At 34.5% G+C, this 24,757-nt stretch overlaps 1 protein-coding gene across 7 annotated transcripts in view; it reads left to right on the top strand.

Moving 5' to 3' along the window:
- The first annotated feature begins 224 nt into the window (after positions 1-224).
- The window catches only part of LOC124406652 (prominin-like protein), a 35,736-nt gene continuing 11,203 nt past the window's right edge, over positions 225-24,757 (top strand). For 4 of the 7 annotated variants that reach the window (XM_046882144.1, XM_046882141.1, XM_046882145.1 and 1 more), the window contains exons 1-7: positions 226-606; positions 21,280-21,547; positions 21,988-22,340; positions 22,448-22,569; positions 22,713-22,736; positions 23,394-23,402; positions 24,380-24,675. In XM_046882144.1, the coding sequence (XP_046738100.1) occupies positions 285-606; positions 21,280-21,547; positions 21,988-22,340; positions 22,448-22,569; positions 22,713-22,736; positions 23,394-23,402; positions 24,380-24,675 (1,394 nt within the window). In that variant the 5' untranslated portion in view covers positions 226-284. Of the gene's footprint in view, positions 607-21,279; positions 21,548-21,987; positions 22,341-22,447; positions 22,570-22,712; positions 22,737-23,393; positions 23,403-24,379; positions 24,676-24,757 lie in introns of all 7 variants that reach the window. The other 3 variants (XR_006929253.1, XM_046882142.1, XM_046882143.1) reach the window with 3 other exon arrangements.

The following is a 24,757-nucleotide window of genomic DNA, read 5'->3' as shown; positions in this document are numbered from 1 at the left end:
CGGCGGCATCTCGGTTCCCATTTATCAGAAAATCAACGCTCAACGCATCGATCGAAAACCAAAACGATATAAAACTGACATAACGCGATCTGGAGAAGTTTCTACCACACTTCAGCTGAACTAGAAGGAAGATTGGATCGTATATCGGGGTGCCGAAGGCGCCGGCGGAATCGGTCCGTTTCGCGCGTTCCGCCGTCCAACGAGATGTCTCGAGTCGAGACTGTCTGTCAGGTCAGTCGCTCGCGGCGCGTCTCGGCCGCCAGTCGTATTTAAAAGTGGTCGCGATGGCCGCCGCCGGATTGGTTCGTAGTGTCACCCGCCTTGCGAGGGGGTTTGTTGCCAAAGTGTTAATATTATCTGTGCTCGCAGCCCCGATCGGGGCGCAGAAGAGCTTCCCAATGAAGATGCGCGACATTAACGAGGACCTCGACCGTCAGCTGGACGAAATAATGGCCTCCGAGACTGCGGTTAACTACTCAACGATAAACACAACGGGGACGCCCTACGCCGCCTCGACCAAGTTCAATCCAAAGGGAATGGGCCAGCTCTACAACGTGACGAACATGTTCATCGACCTCATCCAGAGCAAGCAAGCCTACCCCGAAGGTGAGTTAACAATTCCATTCGTCTCCCTTGCAGACGCACGGATACGCCCTCCAAGGGCGGCGGGCGTAAAAATGGCAGGATTGTTGGTAAACAAGATAGCTGTCAAGAGGCACGACGACGCGGTTGTTCGTTATCAGTCGCGGAAATGCATCGTTCGCTGCGCCCCGTCGCTGCATTTCCGTCCTTTTTTATCCCCCCCCCCCCCCCCCCCCCCTCTGCTCCTCTTTGTTTCTGCGATTTGGCCACTTTTTTTTTGTCCTCACCTCCTTTCCTAGCCTCGGCTGCAACCTGTTCACGTATTGATTTTAACCCCGTGCATGTACAGCAGGGCCATACGCGCGCGTGGAAGTGAATATATTCGCGTGTGGATGCGTCTCGGTGAAGCTTGTTTTTCAACCAGTTTGTCCTGGTCGTGGGTATGAGTGGACTCACATCGTATGTACGTGCAGGCAGGGAGCGAAATCTCTCTTCTAACGGTTTCTGAAAACGGTTGATTTATCGTTGTACCGACTATTCCCCGGACCCAGATGGTAAAAACGAAATTATGAAATAACGGTTTCGGATAATTCGATGTTGCGTATATGTGCAGCTTCGAGGTCAGTCGACTGGAATTCGACGAGATTTGAAATCGAATTGTTCGAGTAATGGATACCTTGTGCAAGGAGAGTTTAATTATCATAGAGATTGTAATGGCTCTTTCTGTTTGTAAATGAAATACGAAATTGGAAAGATGTAGATTCGTTTTTCGGATCTTCAGTTGATGATAAATAAATAAATAATGGCTATACGGGTAGGTTTTAAGTAACGAAATATTATTTTGAAAATATAACAATATTATTCAAAAGTATGTTATTTATAGTTTATAGATAGCGAATTTGCGCAGAGAAACTTGCAACCTCTGATTCATTCGAATTGAATAAAGGACTTTGTTGTGGCTTTTTAAACATAATATAATATGTTCTATCTGAAGTATTTTTACTGTCAATTGAATATTTTTCCGACCGAATTACAACGCGATCTCTTTGTTGCAATGACCTTGAAGCTCGTAACAATAATGTAACGAAATATACCTCGAGAACGAAAATTATTATTTTGCAAATATAAATATGGATTTTACCTCGGATTTTACAGTAGTTGAGTTTGCGATAGATTTCATTCGATATAATTTTTATTTCCATAGTTTTTGAATACCGAGAACAAAAAATTCAAACAACATACTTTCATGGCGACTATATATAATTATGTTTCTAAATTTTGGTCATATTGATTTCCGCAGTTACATCTGTCTGTTTCTGATTTATCTGCGTTAAGGCAAGCTTAATCAAGCTTCGAGTGTAATCTTTTTATCTTTCATAAACCGACAGTTTTCTTTTTTTTTATCTTTGCTGCAAATCTAAATATTAAGACTAATTTTTTCCGATTCGAAGTTTGAAATTTAAAAATATAACCGTAAAACTTTCTTTCTCTTTGAGACTTCCTGCGCTTGATGTAGTAAATATATGGCAATTCTTATCATTTTTGTTTTTGAATTTAAATAAATTGAAATTTAGCCAAATAATTTTAAGCTTTCACACAGAATGGAATTGTGATGAAGTGTAGGAATGTGAATGTTGGCTATGCCGCCCATATTGTAGTTATAGACAATTTTTCAAAACGTGGCATGCTGGTTATTCAAATGTATAGGACGTTTCTTTTTATATCCTTTGCTTTTCTTCCTTTGCTGATGTTTGACCTCAAATAACTTTTGAAGGAGTAGACTTATCGTAAAATGACATTAGACCTTTTTTGTAGAAGGTTCAATTTCCTACAAAAACATGTTTATGAATTTTCCGTACGACGCGTCGTTATCTAGTTATAAAAATCGCAAGGAGCAAGAACCATTTTTGCCATGTTATTCTTATGGAAAGTAGAAAATCGCGATGAGGCACTTCTTAGTATTAAAATTAAGAGCTCCCATTTTAACAGTCGCTTTTTTTCGTTATCCTGAACAATATTTTCAGTATATTTTTCAAAAAAAAAAATAGTCAATTTTTTTGATACAGTCTAATATACATAGTTTTTAAATTTTCAAGTCGAGGTGCATAACTTACATAATTACGCATCTGACTCTAATTCAATGCCGTCAACAAAGAGAAAATTGTTATTTATACAACCTTTTGTAGGATTCCGTTTGTTAGCATTTCCTCCGTTGCTCAAGCATGACGAATTAGTCAGGGATAAACGAGGGTCGATCTATTCGCATTCTAGCTGCTTTTCAGGGACGAATAAAACGGAATAGAAAGAAAAGGAAAATGACGATGCAGGAAAACGGGAACTTCTACTTGGCTCACCTCACTTTTGCCTAACAATTCATTACTTCGGAGGCTATTTACTTCTTATTGTCATGCTTATACATGGACTATATTCGTTTCCCTCACTCTGCAGGAATCTACCAAATAAAATAATAATCAACTCAGTTTCTTCAACTTTTCTCGTTCACCATACGTTGAAATTTTTCAAACGGTAACAAAGGCTAGTATTATCCACATATTATACAATAATCGAGAGGATTGTTGTTCGATGGCGTTGTCTAAAATTTAAACGGTAAAAATTTCTCCGCAGCAGAGTTTGCGTCGAGCAAAGCTGCTTTTTAATACTTAAGAAAAATAATTTGAGACAAAAGTTACAAGCTAACGAAAAATACTTAGGTACGCAATTGTCTGTGATATTTTTACAATATGTAGTATATATTTTTTCATTCCATACTTGCACATTTATAACATAATTTTTACATACATATATATATATATATATACGATTATAAAACGAACTTTTATATATAATTTATGCGTTTTTATATGTATAACATATTTTCACATGCGTATGAAACGTTTCAAAAATCAAAAAAAGTTGAACGGATTTTAGAGTTCGTTGTTGTCAAATCACTGAGTAACAAAGTATTATTTTTTTTTTTTTTCCTTATATTTTACTTCGAAGTTCTGGTACGATTGTATCTAGGGAACGTGCGGCACGCCTCAGCTGTACAACAGGAAAATATTGACCACCAAATGAGTCATTTTAACCGAATGAATCATGGGAAATATATTATCTGAGGATTGTGCGAATACCGTAAGCTACCATATATCGACAAACTTGCATCGTTCCGCGCTCGTAATAAATAATATAATCATTGTATACATAAATCGCGAGATGTAAGAGGAAAGGTTTGAATTTTTACACACAGCTTTCGAACGGTGTGATACACGCATACCAACATACGGATAACAACGGTTTCCCATATCATGTATCGAAGACAATCGCATTTTTCTTCTTTGCTCCGAGTGGAATTGACGTCAAGCGATAAGTTTTTTAAAATATATATATATATATATATATATATATATATATATATATATATTTTTTTTTTTGCACCTACAACCGCTACGCCGATGACATTGAGAAAAATTTCATTTCCTGTGATTACACTAGAATTTCCGATAAAATTCGATATCGTTAATATAACGGTTTGGATATTGTTCGAGTTATAAATATGAAAATTTTCTACTAGGAATTATTTACAATTAGTATGACTGTGGTTCTAAATACTACATATATATATCTTATGGTTATTTCTCACATCAAATCTCTTTGTTTATTAAATTAGATTTTTTATTTTAATAAGGTCTTCACCTTTGCACCGACATCAAATTGTTCATGTGACCGTAATAAAGACGAATAGTAAGAAATATTAGATTTTCTGGTCACAGCTACAGAACTCATCGTCATTTTGCACCACCTAGAAATGCATTTTTCTATTATGGGCAGGAGGGGGGGGGGGGGGGGGGGGGGTGAATGAATAAATAAATGAATGAATGAATAAAGACTATATAATAAGCAGAACTTAAAAATTTTCTGGATAAGTGAAACTACTTAGAGTTGTTCGTTATAACTGAACAAACTGTCGAATATACATATATATGATAATCGATATCCTTTGGTATCCGGAAGTCACGATATTGAATTGAGATTCATCGCATTCTCCATGTTTATCTATATATATATGAGGTAAATGTCTGGTGTAATTTGTTTCGGGAAATTTGTGATGCCGGCAAAAAGTAGAACAAACGCCAATTTCGTAATGTGTATAATACACATGACTGTCGTCGTATGTATGTACTCATCATCAGTATGTGGTTACCTTTACATGGTTACGCACAATGCCACGTGGGCGGAACTTGCCATTATATGTATGTATGTATGTATGTATGTACATATGGTTATATCGTGTCCCTGTAGAGTTTATACCTATAACTTGTGCCATATTTTTCATAACCGAGACGTGTGTGTAAATCGAGTTGCGTATTTTAATAGGCTTCGAATTACTTCGCATTACGTATATTTCTGTCTACTTTAATGTTTTGGTAACGAATGGCACCGTAATGGCAGTGATATAAGGTATTATATATCGATGTATCGAATTTTTATATTAATATGCGTGTCGAAATCAACTCTGACGATGAGAATTTTATTCTTATTCTTATTCTGCTTTCGGGGGGGGGGGGGGGGGGGGGGGGGAAACAAGGATATCTTTTATGCTCGATTAACGTTCTTAGAAGTATTTACTCAGCCTGATAATATATGAAGAAGATATAATCTTGTAAGTGGAATATATACATAGATATAGTAAGCTTATAACATGTTTGTCCCGCAGGTTTCAATCAAGAAACAAAGCATAAAGTTTATCTTCATCCATTTTTCCCTTCCCTTCCCTTCCCTTCCCTCCATTTTTATCTTCACTACTTTATTTTCATATCTTTACAACCGTTCGTGTGGACTTTCGGATATGAGAAATCAATTCATGTTCACCCATAAAAAGCAACTGGATCTATCTACACGAAATTTGAGAATTAGTGTATTCTGTAACAAGGAGGCGAAATCGAGTTTTATATTTTAAAAAATATATAGATTTTGATTATTATTATTATTATTATTTTTAATATGGCTTACCTTTGAGAGGTTATTCTAAATAAAAAAAAAGACAAAAACAAGTTTGGCTCAAAGTTATTCTAGAACTTTATCATGTTGAAAAAAAATATTTTTCAAAAAAAAAACCGTCTGTTTCTATAAATGATTATTTTAAAGGTTATGAGCTATTATTTTTTCCGAGTATAGCTTTTATACACGATATATACCCCTATAGTGTGTTCAAATTTTATTCAAATCGGTTACGTATACCGTTTTTGAGAAGAAAATTATTTTCAGATTTTAAGTTTTTTTTTTTCGATTTATTCAAAATCCAAAATAGATTTAAGTCTGAAACTTGTAGGATCAACGTATCTCATTAGTACCAACATACCCTCAAAAAATGATTCAGATATCCTTCTGGGACTGACTCACTATAGGTACTTATCGTCTTATGGCATTTTCTACAGAATCACTCGTTATTTTTTATTTTAGTTTTACAGGATTTCGATGAAAATTAAATAATTTTCAAAAATTCTTGACTAGGTTTGAACGGCGACGGAGAATTGAATTGAAATCAGGCAAACAGCTCAATTCCGATTCAGAGTGTTAAAGTACCTGGTAGTCTAAATAGTAACGGTTAGTGGTTTACGCTTTTTGTTTGCCTTTATAGTTGACGGTTCTGAGGCATTAGTCACCTACGGCGAGTGACTGCGACTAGTCGGTCAATTTACCCTCACAGTCACAAAATATGACCAGAGAGACGAAGGATAGAGAGAGATACATACATACACTGTACATAAAAATATGAGAGTGTTTCGGTTTGAAGAGAAATTCTACTTTAACTTGTTTCAAATAGTGAAAGAATCCTTACCGAATGATAATATCTCTTATCGTTAATCGAACTTTAAAAAGTCCCTTCAGGATTTTAAGTTTTTCCATTCAAATTAAACGGAGAAAATGCGGAGTTTAACTTATTGTTAGCCATATTTAATTACACCAACTTGGTGGTCCTGGAAGCATTTTGTAGTGAATTAAATCTTTTACCAAATTATCGGTTGAGAAAAATCCCTAGGTAAAAATAATTCATCCTTAGACGTCTTCAGTAGGCAAAACTCCATTTAAAGTTGTTTTTTTATTCTTTTTTTTTCTTTTTTTCTTTCTTGCAAGAATAAGGCCAGAATATATATATTTCTATAATCAGTGGCACGCATAATTCAATTACAGGAATAAATTTTTTGATCTTCTTTTCGCACGAAGTTAAAAATATTTTTGATATTTTCGTTCGAATTGCGTTGACTGCAAAAACAGCGACATTATACTCAGTCGGTAAAAACTGTTTATATCGTCACATTTTACTCAGTCGGTAAAGACTGACTGAAAGAAATAAATTCAACGTTGCAATAATGACAAAATGTCGTATCGACCATTGTAATTACATCAAATAATTACTCTCATCACATTTGCATCTTTTTGTAATTTTAACTTTTCACGCACGTTTCCGTATTCGTATCACCGGCTGTATTATACTCTTGATAAAATATCCAGCACAGAACGGACTGCACACATGATCAGGCCCTGCAGTCTACGCGGCTCGTAACTAATCGGTGATTAACTCCCCGTATGGCGCGTATCCGCTTTTCAGTCCACCGAACGGAGAGCGAGGAGAACCGCGATTTTCACACGGGACTGTACCACGTGTCGTTGATCTTTAGAGCACTCGGCATGTGTGCGTGCGTCTGTGTAATGTGTGCTGCTACTCGGTACGGGAGGCAAAGTGAGCGCATTGCAATTATGTTCGTTTTGCACGTCCGCAAGTAGCGCACCGAAAAACTTTTTGCAGTATAAACTCTGATCTTGAATATTAAAAGTAGACACTTTGTAAATTAAACAGATTTTTCGAGCATTTAGACTCATAATTATAGAGGTTTATGCCTACGGGGTATTCCATGGGAGTTAAACCAGTTTCAATTCTCACAATTTTTCATTCAGTTGAAAAAATTTTTTAGGTTATAATATGATAAGTATTCCTAAACACGATCTTTTTCTCTTATTTTCTTTTTTATTATTATTATTATATTTAAGGAGTCAATTTTAAAGTTTGCACCTTTGACTAAATCCTCGATTAAATAATTGAAAATCAAGTTTTCATTCGGCTTGTTGAAAGAAAATTACTGTTCATTTGTTTGATCAAACTTATTTCAATACTCACTTGTAATTCGAAGACAATTATTAGGTCTCGATATTGTTTAATTATTTTTTTTTATTTTTTATTTTTTTTTTTTTTAATGAAAAATTCACGTTCGAATCACAATACATAAAAGAAAACTTTATAAATTCGATGTGGCTTACTATATTATGCAATGCTTTACTGGGTTCGCTGTGATAAAAATACTATCTTTCTAATTTATGCATCATTGTACGAATAACATTAATTTCTCCAACTAATCAAAAATGAAAATTCTGGACAGTCTTTCAATCGTCTGTACGTTTTTTATGGTTCATCGCAAAAAAAAAAAAAAAAAAAAAAAAAAAAAAAAAAAAAAAAAACTTTAGTTTGGGACATTCGCACTTTTTTTCAACTTCTTACAGGAATTCATTTTTTATTCATTAAAACCTAGAATAACTATCGATTCATCGATGTATATTTTTCACCCACTTATATGTGTTACGGTACAATAAAAGACAAAAATAAATACCCTCAGTTAATGTTTGGGTTCAGGATATCTTTTTTTATCCGGAGTTATAATTAACTCAAGTTTACCATTTCAACTCTTTGTTTCGGCACATGTTCGTCTTAATACTTTTTGACGTTACTATACGTTCCTTGAATTCTTAAATAAAATGCTATTTAGTCAAATTTATAGACAAGTACAATAATTTTTTCAACTGATTATCCCTAACATTGCTTTCTTAATAGTATTTTCAAATTTTCGAACAGCACAAAATTGAGACCAGTTGTAATCGTAATCGGTGACTATATACATCATGTAACTGTTACTCTGTGCGCTCTGCGAGCGTTTTTCTCGGTTCACTTCCTATACAAACACACACACACACACACAAATACACGATTCTTGCCGTGCGAATTGGGCCTCAGATATTTTCGCAGACTGAAATGACAGTTGCTTGCAATTTTTTTTTTTTGTTATAATATTATTGGCACTCGTGCGGGCCTATAAAATTTTACATAATATATATTTTATAGTTTAACTACAGATGTGATTTATTAACGAAATTTTACTACGCACGAAGAATACGAAACCGTCAGTTTCCGTGACTATACTTCGTCGTAGTTTCTTCACTTTTAACTGTAAATCTTGAACTTTTTATAAAGCTATTTCCGTAGCGTCACTAATACCAGGCAAGTGCAGTTTGATTCAAAGCTAAAACCGGATACTCATTCGGAATGAAAAATTATATTTATCGTAACAAAGACCGTAAAGAAGGATATTATAGTAGTCAGTTTTTTTTTTTTTTTTTTGCCGACCTTGATATATACTTACGGTTGTATATATATAACTGCGTATAAAAATGTGAAATGATAATACAAAATTAATTAATTCGATGATTTCTATAAAAAAAAAAAATACGTGCGAGCTTGCATACGAAATTCATCGAAATAAAGAAAAAAATCTACTTATCTTCGCATATCTTGTAAAGTCAAGGTGTATAAATAATTATTTTGATTAAAAATAAAAGTAGCACCATTTTTCTACCAATTTTATATTTTCCTGTTTTCAAAGTTCAAAAAAATATAACGTGATCTTGATATACAGAGTGAATTGCTAACAACAGAACGGTCCGCTGTTTACCGTATAGTTTAAAAGAGAACAGTTGCTTGCCAGGGCGACCAACCGTCATAAATTTGGACGACAGTTCGCCGCGATGTATGTAACCTCAAAATTTTTTAAGCTGTTCGTGCTGGGCAAAACTACCAAAAGTTTTGAGGTTACTTTCAAGACGTTTGGTCGTCCTGGCAAACGACTTAAAGCTTTTAAGTAACATGTGTACCAACTGTCTAAAAAAATCCCTATATTGTTAGGGAATTATTTTTATGGCGAACGCTACCCGCTCGGTAATGCCATCACGTATAATTGTGGCGTGAGTTACTTAAAGTCTCGCTCATTTTTTCCCCACGAAGATTCAACGTAACAACAATTAATCACCAGCGATCTAGGGTGTTTTGGCGCCGTTGGTACACATATTACTTGAGTCCAGTTCAGCGTGAGAAAGAAACTTCACTCCTAGGCGCATCGTGTATACTCACACCACGACTATAGTGCATGCGCATTAAACTGTAGCAGACGACGGACCATGCTGTCGTTGGCAATTTACTCTGTATATGACTATTATTTAAGAGAAAAGTATTCAATAGTCACAGTTATTACCGACAGAGTGAAATGTTATTTATTATTGACTATTTATCGAAGCCCACGTGTCATTGACGCGAAAATTCCCTAGATGGTGCAATTTTACGTGCAAAGTTGAACAAAGATATTCGTCAGAAAACTTTTTAGTATCATGCTAGAACAATGCTAAAAAAAGTTTATTCCTGGAATTAATCGTGCGTAATAATTTAATTACGGGAATATCATTGTTTCGTGAAATCAAAATTTTTTTTTTTATCCGCTTGATGTGTTCAAGCATAACCAGAACACATTGGACGTTACGTACATTTTGGGAATATGGCACGCGTGCAGTACGTGCAATTTCAAATGGACATATTTACGTAGAAACATTCCAATAACGTTCAGAAAGAATTTTTTTTTTTTTTTTTTTTTGGGAGATTTTTTACGGTTCCACCACTTCATTATAACTTTGGAAGTATAGTAGCTGGGATTCAGGATATTTAACGAGCTCTGGAAATTTCGGTTCTCTGTATAGTGTGCATACTTCGCATAAAAATTACATTAAAATCTCTTCCAAGTAATCTCCTCCCAAAAAAAAAAAAATTGATTCCAAGTATTTACACGACAAAAAGGGAAAGGAAACAATAGAAATGCGACTCCGTTGGTCAAACAGATGTCTTATTAAAAACAACCCGAATAAATTAGTTACCAAGATATTCCTTAAGTATAAAGAGTGATTTTCTTACGGTCGAATGGCCTGACGCGCATGCGCTAAAATTCTAGAGCAAAAGCAGTTGTTTTGTCAGGTTGACCAACCGTCATAACTTCAAGTGCACAGATCGCCGCGATGTATGTAACCTCAAAAATTTTCACAGTTAGGGGACAATTGAAGTCACATACATCGACCTGACAAAACAACTGCTTTCGCTCTAGAATTAGTTAGGACATTCGACCGTTAGATAATCACCCTGTATAATGAGAATTGTTATATATAGCTTTCGTTTGTTGTTTTGACGTTAGTAATTATCTACAGAACTAATTTATTTTCTGGTCAGTTTGTAGAATTAATTCCATAAAACTGCTAATTAGGGATTTTTCTAATTTTTTTATTCACCCCATCGCATCGTTATAGGAAGATAAACTTTGTTTTGGATTGAAAAAAATTAACAAGAATTCGCTAACTTGCCATTTCTGGACGAAAATACATCGGGTTTCTACCGTAGAGTTGAATAACGCTAATTAAAAAAATATTTCAATAAAAACATTACCAAATCGAGCCCGGAATAAAAATATTATATATTAATAATTATGAGTCTCGCGTGTTCCGAGCTATCCCTTACTGCATTAGTGCACATGCATGCAGAACAATTTACTGACAACAAGAGTCTTTCATTATAGTTTTATAACAATTAGTTGCGTAAGCGTGTATAATTGCACTTATCATATATAATAAGCAGATGGAATAAGAATAAGAAGAAGAAGAAAGTTAAAGAGAGAGGCATAAACATCGGATTTTTTCGAGGTCTGACGGGTCCGAAACGGAAACTGTTTTTCAGAGTGAACTTGAGTATATATAACAGAGTGTCTACATCAGGCATACAGGTGCACATATAGGACGTTCCACGTATAATTGACGCGAACGAAATCCCGACTCTTCCAAAACGCAACGTGTAGATGGTGCAAATCAAAAATTTTTTGAATTTTAAATAAAATTTGAAGTTAATAAAAATTTTAGTTGATAAAAACCTTAGTTCCTTAGATTTCTCGAAAACCATACTTTTATTATGAGGCTGAATCTAGTCTGAAAGACATCTACTTTTTTCATCAAAATGTCGAGCAGGAAGAAAAACGTATGGTTTTCGAAAAGTGTATGAGAAAATGAAGTTTTTTTCATTTCTGTATTAAATTTCAGGTGCCTCGATATAGATTTTTGTTGTTGTTGTTTTTTTTTTGCATATTGTTACTACAATATTTTTCCAATACCATCCATAACAGCTTTCTAGTAATATTTCAATCGCAACTAGCAAACATATTCGATTCTTGCATAAATGTATATACACACACCACAATATCTTGTCAAACTACAAAATTTTTCACAAAGTTTAAACCGGTTTCGAGAGAATGCAGGGAGTTTCGTCTGGTCGATTACACGCGGAATGCCCCATATGTAGAAGAGAAGATCGCGCTCCAGGGGAATTGAACACCTCGATGTTAGTCACTCCGTGTGTAAGTATATCTTAAGGCAGTCCAACAAGCTCGCAAGTGGATGCCATGTGGAGCAGAAAGACCAGGAATGGCGGCTCTCACCCTGCGGACCTACGCGTTTTATCTTTCTTTCCCTCACTTTCCTCAGCCTTGCATGTATGTACTATGCACACGTATTCTACAATAAACACGCTGCGCCCCAGCCTTGCGTGGGTCGTTTCTACTCTGTAAACGCTTTTAACTCGACTCATTGTCGACGCTCATTTTCCCAATTACAGTGTCTGTATATGCTTGGACCCTCGCCACCATCGTCGCGACGACTGAACGATTTTACTGAACCTACATATGTGTAGATATGAAGGACCAAGGTGACTCTGTTGATATAGACAAGAGTAATTTCAACGTCATATACTCACTGTGAAAAAATTTTCAACAATGAGAATTGAGGATTTGTTTAAGGAGGTTTAAATAATTTTGGAATCACAAGGAAATTTTTTTACAGTAACGTGTCAGATCTCATAGTTGTTTAGTTTATTATTGCATGTTTCAGTTAAACGAGGACGGAACATCAATTTACTGTTGCAACAATATTAAATCAATTGAATAGTTACGAGAAAATACGGTATGAGAATCATAGTTGAAAAAGAATAGTAACGGATACTAGACTATTTTTTGGTTACGGTTAGAAAAATTATTTTCATTTTTTTTCTACTCGGAATTGTATTTTTTATATATATGTATACGGTAAAAATGAAAATTGTTATGTATATGGAATTTGCAGTAACCACAAAACTATAAATTTCTCTCAGTGTGTAAATGCAAGCCTAGAAAATGTCAAATAATTTCTAAAATTACATGCATTTGTCCAAAAAATGTATTACACGTATTACATATACGTGATTTCTTAAACTTGAGAAAAATCTTGAAATTTTACGAACGCGAATGAATCAGATATTGCCATCAATCGCGATAAATCATATTATGAGTTTTACCATTTGCAAACTATGAAGTCCTTTGTTGACCTTTGACCTTAAATAATTTTTGAAAGTGTAGATTTGTAATAAAATGCTAAAAGCCTTTTTTTTTTCACAGCCTTCTGTTCAATTCCATACAAAAATACGTGCTAGTAAATTTATCAGTACACTAACGCGTTGACGAGTTAAAAAATTTCAAAGTTAAAAAAATAAAATTCCATGCTTTTCAAATGGGAAATAGAAAGTCGCGACGATGCACCTCCAAGTATTAATAAAAATAGCTAAAAAACGAGATAGCATTCTGCTCTCGTCATTTGGAACAAGATCTTTGACTTTAATTTTGAAAAAATTGCCAACTTTTTCATACAGTTTTATACCAATAGTGGACTCTTGATAAATGGCACTAACGCGGGGCTGTAGGGGAGAGAAATTCTACGAAACGTCACTCATACTGAGCTCCCACCACTAGGCTTGAACACAAATCCGGTAGAGGAGAGGAGAGGGGATATCAGTGAAGTAGAATGCGCGCGCATCGGCAGCGAGGAGGGGGAAACGCGGGTGATTGGTAAGTGAATCCGTGTGCAGGGGAAGGCGTTTATGGTGCCATTTAACGAGATGGCACTTATCAAGAGTCCACTGTATAGTCCGGTCAAAGTAGGTCTGAATTCGAAATATTTGGCTCGTGGCTGCTTTTTGGTTTGCAGGGGTTTTCGACTATAAGGAACTCAAGTCTGGATTGCATTTTTTAGCTGCATAACCGGGGTTTTGAGAAAACAGCCAAATTTAACGTATTTTGCGTTTTCCTCAAAAATTGCTGTAGATCAGATGAAAAATTACTTGATCATTTTCCAGAGTGGAAAATTCTATATCGAATTGTGTCCTTGGATGTCGGAAATTGAGACGGATTAACAAATTAAGAAAGAAGAAATTCTACTTATCGACGGTATTTGGTGAAATAATTTCGTTTTTTTTTTTAATTAGTTGATCCGACTCTGTTTTCAACATATGAGGACATGATTCGATGTGAAATTTTCCGCTCTAAACGATGGTCAAGTCATTTTTCATTTATCGACAGCAATTTTTGACGAACATGCAAAACACGTCGTATTTAGTTGTTTTCTCGAAACCTTGGCTATGCGGCTCAAAAATGGCTTCAGATTTGAGTTCCTGAGGGTCGAATCCAAAACCTGTCTGAATATTTTCATATAATATAGACTTGAAAAAAGAATTGATTACGACTGCTATAAGGTATTTTTATTTCCAAGAAATTAGTCCATTGTCAAATTCTCTGTTCGATTTCAAACGAAGATACAACCTCCGTCGTCACATTTTCGTGCGACTTTTAAGCTTGAGCCTAGCCTTTAGAGTTTTATCTAGACAGTAATTAAAACGAAGCAAGACGAAGAGAGACACTAAGGCATTGCTGCGTCATCTAATTAAGGTCAACAAATATAGATACGTCATGCACACGGTTGTAAAATATTTAAGTATGGTAACTATATACGTATAAAGTATAAATTCGTATTTACCTAATTGAAAATTTCAATAGATAAAAGTGTATATTTGTAGCTAATATAAACGGCAAGCAGTTGATTCTTAGTTAAAAGTCGTTAGAAAAATCAACAATATTATTTGCGCTTATTATGATACAATGAACAACGGATTGATCAAAGAGAACATCCCCTGGTAGAAAATCTTCTGAAGCCACTAAAATTTTCTTAACAAATCTGATTGCCTCATATTAGTATCTGAATCTATTGCTATTTGAAGACCAATTATCACTTACGTACAAATCACTCCTACGTCCTTAATAAACTAATAAATTAAACTATAACGTTACACGAACTGTTCGTTTGAACATTAAGAGAATGGCTCGTCGTCAACGTATAGTAATCGTTCGAAAATTATCGACAAACGGGTTCTCAGAGTTGTGTTTAGAAATTTATTTGAGAAAAAAAAAAAATCTGTTTTGTGACTTCAGCACGTCTGATTGTGACAATTTACTTTCAAGTTCAGATACTTATATTCCTGTTTATACTATTACACGCCCGAAATTACATCCTGTATGAATTTTCGCAATACTTTTTGCCCGCTACATAGAGGCAAAGTAAACGAAGGACAGAGAGTTTTATTCTGTTATATACTCAAGTAACGGTGCAGAAACTGCGAAATGCTCTGATGCGTGGCGGCCATCAGGGTGGCAATGACTTTTCACGGTACGTAAGCCTTGGCTTGACGTTTTAAAGAATAAAAAAGAAACGAAAAAAAAAAAAAAAAAACACAGACCTGGCCTTCGTCGATTCTCTCTTACTCTCTTTCTTTTTCCTTTCTCCTCTCTCCGATAATTTGTTATAACTATAATATAATGCAGATGGTAAATGGACGTACCTGTAACGATCTATATATATATATATATATATATATGTATGTGAGTTTAGTATCTATATGAGGCTCTGATTTAGAGACGGGATCTCTTCAAACTCATATTCGTTATATAGAAAAGAGAAGAATATTATGACGCATCTTTGAATAGCTATACTTTCAACCATTTATGTCAGTAGTACAGATGACTAAAATTGAATTCTTCGTATGAAGAATGTTCAAAAATCTTATTAGATGCATAAGTACTGGATTTTCCGTTACAGATATTCAAACTAAGAAAAGTCGAGTGTAATTACTTTTCGACCAAGGTTAACGTGGCATCCTCGCTACGCGGTTTTATTTATTTGTCAATTTTTCCCTGATTTTCTGATTAAAATACACAATGTTCAATTATTACAGGAACGTCAATTTCAAGTCGTGAAGGATACGAAATTGTTATAACAATATTTTGACAATTTTTAATTATACTAATCAGTAACTGAACCTTCCAAATAAAAAGAAAAAGTCTAATTTTTATTTTCCAAATTTTGTTTTATACAAAATGGAATTGAACGAGAATGTTGAAAAAAAAGGATGTAAAACAATCCAGCACACGTGTAAAGAATGTATAATCTCAGTTTCAATAACAATATGGTCAACCTAATAAAATCCACAGTCATCCTGATGATTTTAGAATATTCTTAACCGCCTATAAATTTTTACAATTATTTATTCAATATTATTCACAATCTCTGACATTTTCGGCAGTAACCAGCAGCACTAAATCAATTGAAACTAGCTACGTATTGCATTGGAATTTGGTTATTCATAGTTTTAAGTCTTTGCGTAAATACCAGGCTTCCAGTGAATCAGTAAATTGATTTTTAAGGCGCTTCACTATAATATTCACTATAAATAAATGTTTTACTTGTATTGCAAAAACATTCATTTCTATTCATTTCATAAAATAAATCGTCGTAAATTTTTCATTTTATCATTTTTTAGCACAGTTGAAATAGCATAAGTGCATAAGTACAACTTTTAGTCATTCGATGGTGCGTTTTTTTGCTCGGAAAGTCACTAGTTTCATACCTTTACAAATAGAATATTCGTTAAGCTCAATTGTATTTCACTTCTAAAATATGAAAGAAGCATGAATAAAAAAACTGAAACTTCGAACGAAGCTCAAAGAACTCCGAAGCTTTTATTCTTATGAGAAAAAATAATGAGATGGATACATACTTACTTGTGTATGTATGTATATTACGTATGTATTCACGGCTCGACGCATTGTAACAAACACTGTAAGTCACAGCGCTAAAAATCATGCTTCGCTTGTCTAACAAGTCTCTGTCGAGTAGGTGTAGAAACATGAATCATGCCTGATTCATACTCTGTGAAGGATCTCGCGAACATTTTTTTTTTTTTCAAGCTTTCACAGTTTGTAGTATTTTTAATTGAAAAAAAAAAAATATGCCTATGAAGTATTATTTTGCCGATACTAGTGGATTCCATTCATAAAAAATGGCATAAAAGCAAAAAAAAAAAAAAACACTTAAATTGTGTGGTTGGAAATATTCACATTTCTCTCGATAATCTTTACACTGAATTCTCGAATTTTATTCTTTGGATGCGTCTATCAAATTATGGAATCAGGGAATTTGATGTCCCCTGGAAAAAACCTGAAAATCTCAGGGAATTTTGGGTCGTATCAGGAATATATTAATTTTCATCCTAGATTCATAAAAGTTTAGCCATTTGGTGAGGAGAACAAAATTTCCTTTCAACTTTCAGGCAATGGTTATTAACCAAGCTCTGACTGCTTAAAAATTGTACGTGTTAGCGAATTCTCACAATGAGCTGTGCTCTAGTCGAATACAAAATATTCTTGTTCGTATGACTATTGTGCTTTTTATTTATCGTTCACATGAGAACAAACTAGATAAATAATGATTATTGTCTGAAAAACCTGAAATTCTCAGAGAATTACGTTTTCACAAGTAACTGGACAACCTGTCTATGGACGATGATGAAGAGTTGATTGATCAAAGTCATCTGACCATTCGACATCGTTATATCCAAATATCGCGTGGGTGTTAGATTGTTAATAATTTCTTACAGTTAATGTGACCAACACGGTAAAATTCTATTAAAAATTACACGCCAATGTTAAAAAAAAAAAAAAAAAAAACTGGAAAACAGCTCTTATCGTAAATCGTAAATCATCAACCGTGATTGTTGAAACTATAGCTGCTACGTCTCATTGCCAGATTAAACATCACGTATATATACCTACAAATACTAAGCCTCTATGTAATATTCGTTTATACATATATATATATATATATATGGCTGTACTCTATCTGTCTGCAAACAGCTTGGTCCCAATATACTGCAGCGACGAAATTGACATCAAGTAAACGTACCGAACGAAGCCATCTTCATTGTGCGCTGCTAGTTTTGTTTGAATCCAGTTTATCAAGGACTCGCGATCGGTATGTTCGAAGACGGTTCTAAGCCAGGGAATTTCTGAAAAACCGGGAATTCCAGGGAATTTGATATGCCGTTGATACCTGCTAGATATAGACACTCTGTAAGCTCAGAACGACGCCCACATCCTTCATCGCGAGAGGAGATCCACGACTTATGACGAAGATTACGAAACCCGTTATGTGGATGAAATCGGGATTCCAGTTAAGAATGAATGGATCTACGGTCTGCATCGAAAGTTTGAAAAGTAAAAAAAAGAACGTTTTAAATGATCTTCATCGGTGTTATTTTTACGCGGATGATTTTTAACTCGAATGCGTTATTTTTTTCTTTTCTTTACCGATTTTCCTCAACTTCAATTGTCAACTTTCAATGAACTGTTCGACGAATTCTTTTTCATTCTTCAATCCGACCTGAATATTTATTTCTTGACAAAAAAAAAAAAAAAAAGGCCAGCTTTGAAATTATTTAAAAACTGACAAACAAATGACGCTGCTTTCGTTTTGTATCGTTCCATTCAAAATCAGATCTGTTAAGGTATAAATTTGTGACTTTCTGATCGGTTTTATTCAAAGTGGCACTACATAGTAATATTAAATAGTACGGTAATGTAGTACATTACTTATCTGCTATACATATACATTTGACTGTAGCTCAGTCGACATAAACTTCCATATAGTAAACAGCATTATTCTCTTGTGACAATTGCTCTGTAATTCCCTTCGCTCGTGATGTTATGTAAGCCAAGTTTCGTTCAGCTACGTCCTGCCAACCTACTGCTCTATTTGCAATGCAAGGGTGCTTCGTTTTGAAACTATATTTTCTTTATCATCAAAGGATGTTTCTGAACGTGAGATCGAAAATTTCACTCTTCGAACTCCAAGTTTTTCACATTTAAATAACACGAGGATTATATATCTTTCTTGAAAACTGTTGCTAATCAAATCTCATTTATTGGTATACGGACTTGATCTTGGAAACATTTTGTAAAGAATTAAATTCTTGAAAAAGTTTTCACTTTACTTCGATTTGAGTTCATGCACATTCGTGCAAATTTTGTAACAAGTCGTTTAAAGTTCGCGTAACTTTTCTTATTCCCACTAAAATTCGTGCATATTTTCATAAACTCGAGTACGATATCCGCACGAGTCTTGTATGAACTTTAATTATTACACGAGATATTATTTTGAACAGATCACAAAATACTCTGCAATTATTTATACGAATAATTAAATTGCCTACAAATTTGTCATTTCAATTATCGATATGAGCTTAATAATTTAGCTATCAAAGACGTTGAAACAACATGAATTTTTGTATAACATTGAGTTTCACGGTTTATAACTTTTGAAACACTAGTAAATCAGCAGTTTGTTATTTTGGACTCTTGCATGTATATTTTTCGAAAATTGTAGTATTTTCGATTTTCGCTGTATTTTCAAAGAAGCTTTCGTAGCTTAGGAATATAATAATTTGTCGAAAACAAAATGTACGTCTATCTCGTGATAAGATAAATAAAAACTATCTCATTTCGACCAACCGACCTTGCCTCAAAACCAAACCACGATGAATTCCACAAGCCATAAGCATGCAGATTGCAAAAGCCATAACAAAAATATAAATTTTTACCGGTTCCTGAAATAATTCTGTTTATACAAAAAACCACCGTCCATATTCCGTAAGCATCATAAACCGCAATTGTGATTCCTTTCTTTTTTTTTTTTTTTTTTTTTTTTCTACGGAATATTGATTTTCGTCTAGATTGAAATTCCCGGAGCGGTAAGCAGATTGCAGAAGCCGTAGCGCCATTTTTTTTATATGGCTTCTGCCTTACGTCTATGGCTTGTAGAATCCTGTCTCCATCGGACTTTATACTTACTATATATATATATATATTAGGATCTCGTGTCTCACACGCCGTCTCATTTCCCATAATATGTTTTGTTTTACGCAGGCAATTATTGTATGTACATATAAACGCATCGTATGGCCGACCCATAAAACCTGCATGAATGTACATAACATATATTTATTGCACACATTCTAACTACTGGACGTCTCGATCGATTTTTCAAAGTCACTGACCTCTTCTCCGCGTTGCAGTTGCCGACGACGCGACTAGTTATCATGCTTATCCTCTCGCACTGTCAACGTATTTATATTTTTTCTCATGATAAACTGCACATTTCAGATATTACCATAGCTATGTGATCGCCTAATCTTACCTCACATTTGCCGATCGTGTTCTGCTTGCAAAAATCTATGGATTTCATCGTTTTTTTAATTTAATTCTTAACTAAATAGAGACGTGTAATATCTTCGATCCTGGATCGACCTGAATTCCATTATTAACAACGAAAAATAATCCCTAATGTGCCGGAATGTATAGAATTATTTATAAACCATATTTTTTTTAATCAATACTTGATTTTACCTCCAACGTTGAAACTTTTTTCATCCTACAAACAGAAAGAATGTTAGTAATTACAATATTTACTCTCAGTTCTGCCCCCCCCCCCCCTCTCTCTCTCTCTAAATATCAGATTTATCATTGTGAAACTCGAGACCATGCCCAAATATGTAACAAGCTGGTGCATCTGACGGAAATATTGATTAACTTCAATTAATCCAAATCTATGCAACAATTAAAAAATGATTACCAGGATCACTTGATATTACAGGGTGTGTGTGCAGCAAATTACAACCCCACGTGTGATTAACCACGCGTTTCATACAAATCCTTTCGCGGCGATAATTGTGTTTTTGATTTGAATTGTTGGTGATAATTAAATTCGATCTGACCATTAAAAAGTCCCGTATTTGCTTGGTCTGAGTTTTAGACTGCTGGGATTTGATGTCGAGCTTTAAACCCCTTAGAAAGTTCCCAAGTAGTGTGCCTGTTAATGGTAGGGAAAATTGGAAATTGATTTTTGGCATAATACCTTGATGCGGGGTTTTTGGAGTCGCTGATAACGAATCTGGAATCAGATTTTCTAATTTCAAGATGGTGGATTCAATACGCCGGACAACAATCCAAAAAACTAGTCTGCGCAACCATATTGGATCCGCCATGACAAATTTTGAAATTTCGAGTTCAGATTCGTGATCAGTGACCTCGAAAATCTCGAATACCGAGTTTCATCCAAATCGAGTGACTTTTCGGATTTTGGTTCGCCATCTTGAATTTCGAAATTTCGAGTTCAGATTCGCAATTAGTGACCTCAAAAATCCCTGAGCACAGAGTTTTCGTAGATTGCTCCACAGCGTCTATATTTAGATTTTCTGGCGGCCTAAAGGTTGAAAATCCAATATTGTTTTAATAACGACGACATCTTTTTATCATTTTGCAGGTATGATAACGTTGGAAGACGGTCAACCCAAATTTGCAGATCCAGTTAAAGAGTGGAAAATCATCCTGAAGCATTACAGTGGTGTTGCGGGTCTCGCCATAGCAGGTCTATTACTCGCAGCTGTTCTACCGTGTATCGGATTATTCTTTTGCTGCTGTCGTTGTGCTGGTCATTGCGGCGGGCGAAGTCAACCTTTCGACAAGAAGCATGATCATTGCAGAAAAATTATGCTCAGCATTGTCTTGATCGCTGTTGCGACGATCATATTGTGAGTGTGTTTTGCTTGTATAATATTTTGTAGCGTCGTCCCTTTTACTCAATTCTCAATTCAACTTGCTTAACAACAAGAGTTATTTCAAGTCTAACCGAATACTGTATTGCGACATTGCCAATTTTCATTTACCTGCCTGAATTTTTTTTCTGTATTCTACTGATAAAAAATAGCTGAGAAGAGTGTGTGTGTCGAATTGGAAATCTGAAATTATGTTATGTAATAAAATATATAGATGCACTGCACTTTTTTCCTCCAGAACTTATCTGATGGTATAGCTAGAAGAATACACAAAAAAAAGTTTGGGAAAATTAAAACTTTCGAACGATATTTCACATGCAAAGCGTTCGGTTTTACATGAAATGACTCCTAGAAGGTAAATTTAGATTTATGATAGTATACATCTTATATTATGTCCTTCTCTCTTATACAAACAGATTTGGGGTCGTTTGTGCATTTGTAACAAACGAATACATGCAAGAAGGAACTAATGAACTACCGAACAATCTTAAAACTAACTTAAAGGATGTCCAATTGTACCTCCGTGTTACATCTCGTCAAATTGATAATTTACTTGGTACCAATTACAACCAACTTGAGTACACATTGAACAACATTCTCCAAGCAAGCGGAAGAATCGTTACGGAACAACTAGCGAAATACTCTCACGCCGCATCACTGACAAATCTGAATAATATCGTTTCTGGACTTGGCGAGATTGGTAATGATTTGAACAGGATTAAGGGTATCACTCAAGGATTACGGACGAATGCAAGTGAATTAGCAATTGGTAAGAATAACTTATTGTTTTATTTCTCTCAAAGCTTTTGTTTACAAGAAAAACATTGCCTCTTTGCGAATATTAATTTCCATTTATGTGTTGAATATTTGTTTCAGAACTGCGGCAGGTCAGAAATAGTTTGCTTCACACTTTAAAGGAGTGTACAATACAATACTGTCAAGACATCAGGAAAGAGTACAATGTCAACGAGATGGCTGTTCAAGTTCCATTTGACAAGGTCAGTATTTTTATTACTCTTTATTACTGCATTTATTTATGCAATTGAATTCCGAGGATTAATGGAAAAACATATCACCAATTATTCATAAACATACAACATTTGTATATCTAAGAAATTATGTCTTTGCCATTTACATGCAGTACCTGGATAGATATTTCCCAAAGGTATAAGAAGTTCACTATCGTTTTATATTCACTTGGAAATCAAAGTAGTTGAAATTTTTATGGAGCTGCTTTTATCTAATTGAATTTTATGTAGAGTAGATATATATATATATATTATATATATAATGTATGTATACACCACGTAGATCATGACTCCTTATTTTATTTTTCTTTCATTCGATGCCTTTCGTTTAAATGTGACAACTGTGATATTCTTTGTGAAAATCTATTGTCACCAAAGGTAATATTATAACACCGGAGCGAATCTACTTTCAGCTATTTATTTAGCTTATGGTATTTTGTTCCTTGAACCTAATCTCGTATACCTTATTCTAGTACCTATCGTTCATTCATGATACAGATCTTTCCAATTTGCCAAACACACTCGTATGTATTATATCTTGATGAGTTTTTGCTAATTTTAGACGATTGAAACAACTGTTTTTGTTCATTGCCGTAGCAGACAAAACTCTCTTGTATGCATTTTAGAATTTTGTCACAAATGCAAGTAATATAACGTACAAAGTTTTTGCAGAGTTTCATTTTGTAAATGCTCATGACATGTCGAAAACCAGTATAAAATTTGAAGTAATATGTAATTTAGAAATCTCTGAATTTATTATATAAACTTGTTTTTATTCCATGCCCGCCAAAAAGCTTCAGTCTGTAAGTTGTAAGCGTAGCATGTACCCTCCTCACCTTGTTATATATTATTCATATTTAGTTTCAATCGGCATTAAAACATTTAATCTCTTACGATCATTCATGTTTTCATTTGCTATGTATAATGTATGTATATTAATATAGGCATATAGATATAATATAGATGTCATATTATATAAGAGGAATTCTCCACGAACAGTCACTTCTTTTTCCAACTCTCATCGATGTGACTGACAATTGGTCGGATTTTACAATAATCACTATTTGGAAACACACTTGGTAATCTATTTGAAAACTTAGTATTGATAAAAGCAAGTGGCTAATGTCATAAGTTCGTTGAGAATTTCCCATACGTTACATAACATGCATAGTGTATACTCATTCTATCGTTTTTATTTTACATAATCATTTTTCAACTTTTCAAACACTCTAGGTGTCCTTGTGTTATACCATAAGAAGTGGATTTACTTAACCCATTATTTATGACGTCAATAGCTACGTTAAAAATCGCTCTTTCAGGATAACAGATGAAGTAATTTTCAGAAGAAGTATCTTTTCAGAGATTTGGGCAGTTGTTCGCTGTCTGTATGACAAAAAATCGTGAAATTTCAGATAACTGAAATATAATAATAATATAATAATAATAAGGTAACTTTAAACAATATAAAAACAAACACAAAATCAATTTTCTGTCTGATTCTTTACTGTTTTTTTGAAAATTTTCTGAACGTTGCTATCCATCTCTGACGGAATGTTTACCTGGGCCGCCCTGAAAGAGCTAATCTGTCATGAAACCAAGTATGAGTTGATATAGGTACTTTCAGTGTTTTTGATCTTTGGGCAATTGTTTTTCCCGATTATGAATAAATCCAATTTCTTAGGAAGCTACTTCTTATCATAAAACACCATGTAATTCTTACTTTCATTTTAGAGAATATCTCTAAAGACTGATAATCGAAAGAAAAAAATAATTATTATAGCTGCCGAATGTCTCACTTGCACTGCGCAACATAACGCTTTTGATGGAAGGCAATATTGTCTCAGAAGTAAGCCAAGGGAGGGAGTCGTTCGCCAAAATTCAGAAGGACATTCAACATGCTGTAAATCAGACTATCCCTGTTGTCAGTGCTAGCATTAGACGAGCTGGTGATTCTCTGCAAGGAGTCGCCAATAACATTACATCGCTACTTGACAAAATCAGCTCTGATATAGATACGCAATATATTCGCCATGTTGATATTGCCAGCACGCATATAAATCAATATTCCCCATACCGGTAAGATTCAATGCTTTTCTAATCACGTCGTTCAACTTCTTTAAGTTTTCCTTATTTTCGTTACTGATCTCTCATTGCGATA

This window comes from Diprion similis, chromosome 6 (assembly GCF_021155765.1).
Source record: "Diprion similis isolate iyDipSimi1 chromosome 6, iyDipSimi1.1, whole genome shotgun sequence".
In the NCBI taxonomy this organism is placed as follows: Eukaryota; Metazoa; Arthropoda; class Insecta; order Hymenoptera; family Diprionidae; genus Diprion; species Diprion similis.
This window is presented reverse-complemented; position numbering and strand designations above follow the sequence as displayed.